Consider the following 5,800-nt stretch of genomic DNA (forward strand, 5'->3'; position numbering starts at 1 on the left):
GGGTGGGGTGGGGGACTCACTTGATCTCCGCGCTTTCCTTTGGCGCAGTGAAGATGTTTGTTTTCTGGAGCACAGGAAAGTGCTGGCGGAGGCGATCGGGCGGGAAGTAGCGCCCCAGCGGCACAGTCAGCTCCAGATCGTACCCCTCAGCGCTGCGGGAGTGGGGAAGAAAAGCCACACAAATACAGGGAACCCCTCACCTATAATATGCTGCGTCGGCTCTCCCCGGAGGGCGCAAAGTGCCGCACCGACTGCGGCAGCGCCCCGCGATGCGGGCGCAGGCTGCTCTTTTGGGAAAGAACAACCCTGAGTGTTACAGTATAGAAGAACCCTAGGTCTGTATGCATGCTGGTTAGGGAGGCAAAACATCAGAACGCGGGGCAGAGGTCAGTAATGTTCTGGCCGCCTACTTAGGAGTAATGACAGTAACTTTTTGGTGGCTTTCCAGACATTTTGGTCAGTTTCCACTCTAGACGGGTTTTAAACAATAAGCACGAGTTTGCTTTTACATGTAGCCAGGGAACACCTGGCCGTGTCCTGGAGGTGTCCATACTCCCTATAAGACCGAGAGCTCTACATGGATAAGTGAAGGCTGGACGGGAATGGGAAGCCCCGGGCAGGGGTTCTTTTATGGGGTAATATGCTCAGATTCTAAACTGGACTGTGGCGAGGGCTACTCATACCTGAATAGATCAGAAAGACTAAGCTGTACACTTGCAACAGGTAAGTGAGACGGGATTATCTCAGAGCCACGCGGGAGGGACAGCTAAGTAGAAGGGCTGCTTGGTAATCTGTTGCTCTATCTATCAGTGTAAATTAAAGTCACATTGTCCTCATAGCTGCTGCTCGTCTGCAACCTTCTGCCTAGATAGACGGTCTCTGAGGCCGGGAGGCGTGAACTCAAAATCAGGAAAGGTGCGGTGGGCCCGGGTTTGTGATCTCCCCCAGGATTCACACTGTCAGAGGCAGGGGTTTGCGCACAGCTGGCCAGGGGTGGAGGGAGGAGTTACCGGTCAGGTTTCTCTCCTTCTTCTACCCGGCCGGTCACTACTGGGTTTCTAGTGACCCGGGCCCGCTTGAAGGGGGTTGTGGGCTTCAGCTGTGCGGCCAGGGGACTGTAAGTGACAGCAGCCAAGAAGCGAGCAATGTAGAAAGTGCCAGCTTGTTCTGAATCAGTCTTGCCAGGTGCCAACAGCTCCCAAAGCACAGTGGCTGGGAAGTAGCCCACAAAAGTGGTCTCGCAGTGGACAAGGAGCTCGTAGCATTCACCTGGAGGAAGGTGGCAGGCAGCGTGAGTGGGGGAGGGACGCGACACCAGCATCCCTACCCTGGAGATGCCCCCACATGCACCATCCTGAGGCAGCAGCCCACCCCCTGCACCAGCCCTTCTGGGGGGGCAAGCCCTGTCCACCAGCAGCGCCTTCTGGAAGCCCACTCACCAGGGCCCAGCAGGCAGGGCAGTTTCCGGTCTCCATCAGAGAAGACAAATTGGGAAGAGCCACAGAACGGGAACACGTGTGTCAGCGTGACGGGCTGGGTACCCCCGTTCCGGAGGTTCAGGGTCAACACCTCCTTGCAGTTCAAATCCAGGTGAATAAGGACCTGCCCATCTCGATTTTCATGGGGCCCCTGGACCTCCACATCCACCCCATGTTTCCCATGAAGATACTCGGCCCTGCGGAGAGTGGGGAGTTCAGGTGGGGGCCGGGGCAGGAGAGGCCTGACTGGGGGTTGCCCTCTGTAAAGTTTTATGCGGGGAGGCTGGTGAGATGCCAGGAGACAACCCCTCCCCCAACAGTGGGCTCCTTGTCCCCCCCCTCGTAGGAGGGTGCGCTCACATGCTCACACACACACACACACACACACTCACACACACACACCTGTCATAATAGATCTTGGCTAGCAGTGACTTGTGCTGTTTGCTGATATCTGACATTGGCTTCATTTTCCCAGTTTCTGGCAGCTGCTCCTCGGTCCGGTTGAGTCTGAAGAACCTGACCCGAGTCTTGGTGACGAAGGCCAGATTTGCGATCTTCATCCCGTACAGCATGGAGGAGAAGCCAGGGATGGAGGTCCCAAAGCTGCCGGAAGCAGAGGAGACTGGGGAGTGAAGGCAGGCAGGGAGCGTGGGCTCGGGCGGCGTGGGGGCGGTGCGGGGGCTCTGCTGGACACGCCAGCCCTCCCGGAACAGGGCAGAGCCCGGGACAGGCTCGGGCTGGGGACCGTAGGACATTTTTAATGGCTGAAGGCAAGGCGATGGGATTTCCCAAGACTAAATACAATTATTTGAAGCAACAGGTTGTGGATTGTGCACTTTTGAGGAGAAAAGTCTAGTCGTGGGCTGTGACTTGGAAGACTAAGGTTGGAGAAAGAAAGAAGAGATTGGGGGTTGGGGGTGTGTTTGGGACAGGAAAAGATACAACCCAGTGGAAAAACCTAAGGCAAAGGGGAAACCAGCTGGCTGAGAGGAGTGGTTCTGGAGTCCAGCCTGGCGGTGAGAAGGGAGAGGAGGGGACCAGAGAGAGCAGATGTCCAGGGTGTGGGCAAGGTGGCTGAGCAGACAGCATTTCCACCCGAAGTCAAAGGGTGCAGGTGGAACCAGCAGGAAGGGAAAGGATCCTTCTCCAGAGATCAAATAGCTTGGCTTTGTGCCTAGAGAGGTGAAGACAGGGAAAACTGGTCAGAAGGTCAGTTACCTCAAGGGTCAGTGCCTGGCATTCATTTCGTCATCTCAACCAACACTTACAGACCTGTCATGCGCCAGATACCGCACTAGATGCTGGGGCTCAGACAGGCAGGAGCCCTGGCCCGGACCTGGGAAGCACAGACCAAACACAGACCCTCCAGCTCCGCGGCTCAGGGCGGGCACTGAGCCCTGTCGGGGCAGGAAGGGTCCTCAAAGGCGGCCCCAGGAGCTGGGGTCAGAATGGAGTCCCGAGAAGGAAGGGACATCACCAGGCGCAAAGAGGGAGCGTGCAGTGGCCGTGAGCACCACATAAGGTGGACGCCACCGTGAGCCCCTGAGCCCAGTGCTTGGCACATAGGAGATCTCATAAGCTCGCTGGTTAGTATCCTACTAACCATGATTCTAATGATAATTACAATTAGGCTGGTGGCACTTGAGTGAAAGGTGCATGGAAGGAAATGACAGGAGGCAGCAGAGGTGGGCAGGGGCCAGATCACGCACATCTTGCAATGCCAGGCCATGAAGCCAGGATGTCTGTCACCCCGGGGCGAGCGGCCGGCCTTTCCTGGCTCCTGGGAGCCAGTGGATGAGCGGGGGTGACATCGTTCACAGACAGATCCCGCCCTTCTCCCTCCATGCTCAGTAGGGCATGAAAGCAAATCCCAGGCCCTGAGAACCACGGTCATCCCTAGGTAACCAGCAGCACTGCTCCTCACTAGTGCACGATCACTTGGCACCAGGCAATTCCCTGGGGCCCTCTGCCTGCAACTCTGCCCCTCTCCTTCATCCCAAGCAAATGAGTGACATTATCTAAGCACTCTGATAAGTCATATGAAAACATAACAGAAAAGGCGCAGTAAATGTTAGCTACTATTATTAGTATCCACACTGGTAGCAATAGTAGTATTGAAGTAGCAGGACTAGGAGCAGGAAGACCAACTTACTTTCATCTGAGGCTACCATGTGGTCACAGAACCACTGCTGTGCGGTGGGTTTTAAGCAGGGGGAGTGGCAAGACCACATTTGCATTTCAGATCACTTTGGCATCAACATTGGAGCATGGGTTTGCTGGAGGCAAGACTGTGGGCAGGGAGAGCAGTTAGAAGAAGGTCATGCCAAGAGTCCAGCTCAGAGGCCACGGCCTGAAGGAGGCAGTGGAAAGGGCAGGAGGAGAGGGAACAGATGGGATCCCATTGAGGGTAAAATTAGCAGAATTTGGTGATGGACAGGAGGGGGGTTGGAGAGTGGGGAAGTGGGAGGAGCCTAGGACAAAACCCAAATCAATGGCTGGACTTCTAGGCTTTTCTGAGAGAGGAGGTAAAGACTGGAGGAGGTCGGAGGGACTGTCCATGACATTTAACTCTGGACATGATGGGCGGGAGGCCCCAGGCAGCTAGCCTCATGAGTCACAAGCTGAGAACGCAGGCCAAGTCAGGTAAGAGGGTAACATTCGAGAACCCTCAGGTAGGTAGTGCAGAGAGAAATGTCTGGGATCTCTGCAGGGGGTGTGCATATCTGTGAGCATCGGGGCCAGGGTAACCCAGAGAGGGTGGGAAAACAGACGGAAGCCCAGAGAGGGGCGAGCCAGGAGGAAGACTCAAAATCAGGTATCAGGCTCAAAAGCTGCGGAGAGGTCCAGCCAGTAGGCACTGACACCCTTGGTCAATGTGTCGGTCACTGAGTCGAGGCACAAACCAACCCAAAAGGCAACAGGAGTCAAATCAGAAGCTGGCAGGCGCCAGCTGCTAGGACACCCCACAGCCCGTGGGGACACTGTGTAGTCACCACGCTGAGGCAGGGGTGTGAGGGGTGCACACCCCCATGGCTCTTGGGAGAAGAGTGCAGATGCCGTGAAAAGTGGGCCTGGGCTCTTGGCAGGTGGAACAATCTGAGAGCCTGCACCCCGTCATGCCAGACAGATGCCGGCAGTGAGGAACAGAGGCCCGAGATATCCAGGTATTCTGGCTCCTAAGAGATTCCGCAATCCAAATTTTAAGGCAAAGTCTCCAGTTTTTGGAAATGTCTGTGTGGGCCACAGCAGGCAGAACTCGGCTTTGCTTGTTTTGTGACTTGGCCCATCGAAGCATTTCTCAGACAATTCCCCATGTTTGCTACGGTGACCCAAGTCCAGCTCTCCCCGGTCTAAGGTGACAGCTGCTTAAAAGTTTTTTTAAATCATAAACTCAATACTACTTGAAAAAGTCTTTTGTATCGTGCATCTGCATGAGGAAGTGTGAGGCTAGGCACAGGCCCCGGCAGGGTCAGGCTGCCCCAGCTTGGTGAGAAACTGGGTGTTCAGAAAACAAACACAGCCCTGGAGCCAAGTTTGTTCTGAGAAAACAATACAAAGAGCCGAAAAGGAGACACAGCAGGCCTCCCAACCACAGGGGCCAGGGGCCCAGGCACCCCAGTGCCAGCTCATACAAACTCGCTCCTTTTCCTCAGGCTCCCCACCCCTCAGTCCAGAGGGCTCCTGTCCTTGTCTGACAGTAAATCTCTGTCTTTTCTGCCTAACTCTGGCTGGCTTGATGTTGAATTCTTTCCTTGCTGAGACAAGGACCAAGAGCCCTTTGGGGTCCTGCTCCTGGACCCCAAGCCCGATCCACATGCAATCACCTAAGTATTTAGAGGAAAAAGATGAACAATGTAGGGTCCTCCCCGGTGACGCAAAGGGTTAAAACCCAGCACTAGCCCCTGACCTGTCCTGTCTCTCCCTCTGCACCCCTCAGCAGTGTATTTCAGTGGGTCTCTGTTCCCCACTCTGTCTCATCAACCCACCCCCAATATCCCAGCATCTCTGGCCTGTACTCCAGTTCTTGTATGCATAAATAAATAAATAAATCTTAAAAAAAAAAAAGACAAACCATCTCATAGTAAAATGTAATAGTCAACTCAAATGTAACATTCAAATCCAGAGGACCAAAAAAAGTATGAAAAGATGCTCCCAAAGCAGAGAAATGCAATTACAAATGAGGTATTTTATTTGTTACTCTGATTCAAAATAGAAATTGTTACTACACTGATGGCTGCTATGGGTAAGTAGAAAAGTGATCTCTTCTACATGGCTGGTGGGAAGGACGACTATTATGACTGTTGGAAAACGACCTGGCAACC

At 54.2% G+C, this 5,800-nt stretch overlaps 1 protein-coding gene across 2 annotated transcripts in view; it reads right to left on the reverse strand.

The window, feature by feature from the left end:
• Nucleotides 1–5,800, reverse strand: part of MOV10 (Mov10 RISC complex RNA helicase) — a 23,172-nt gene that overhangs the window by 7,605 nt on the left and 9,767 nt on the right. Inside the window, exons 3-6 of one of the 2 annotated variants that reach the window (XM_004689641.2) lie at nt 1,881–2,081; nt 1,440–1,675; nt 1,011–1,269; nt 21–152 (exon numbers count right to left, since the gene is read on the reverse strand). In XM_004689641.2, the coding sequence (XP_004689698.1) occupies nt 21–152; nt 1,011–1,269; nt 1,440–1,675; nt 1,881–2,081 (828 nt within the window). Of the gene's footprint in view, nt 1–20; nt 153–1,010; nt 1,270–1,439; nt 1,676–1,880; nt 2,610–5,800 lie in introns of those variants that run through there. The other variant, XM_012730160.1, reaches the window with a different exon arrangement.

This window comes from Condylura cristata, unplaced genomic scaffold, assembly GCF_000260355.1.
Source record: "Condylura cristata isolate star-nosed mole 26May11 unplaced genomic scaffold, ConCri1.0 scaffold00026, whole genome shotgun sequence".
In the NCBI taxonomy this organism is placed as follows: Eukaryota; Metazoa; Chordata; class Mammalia; order Eulipotyphla; family Talpidae; genus Condylura; species Condylura cristata.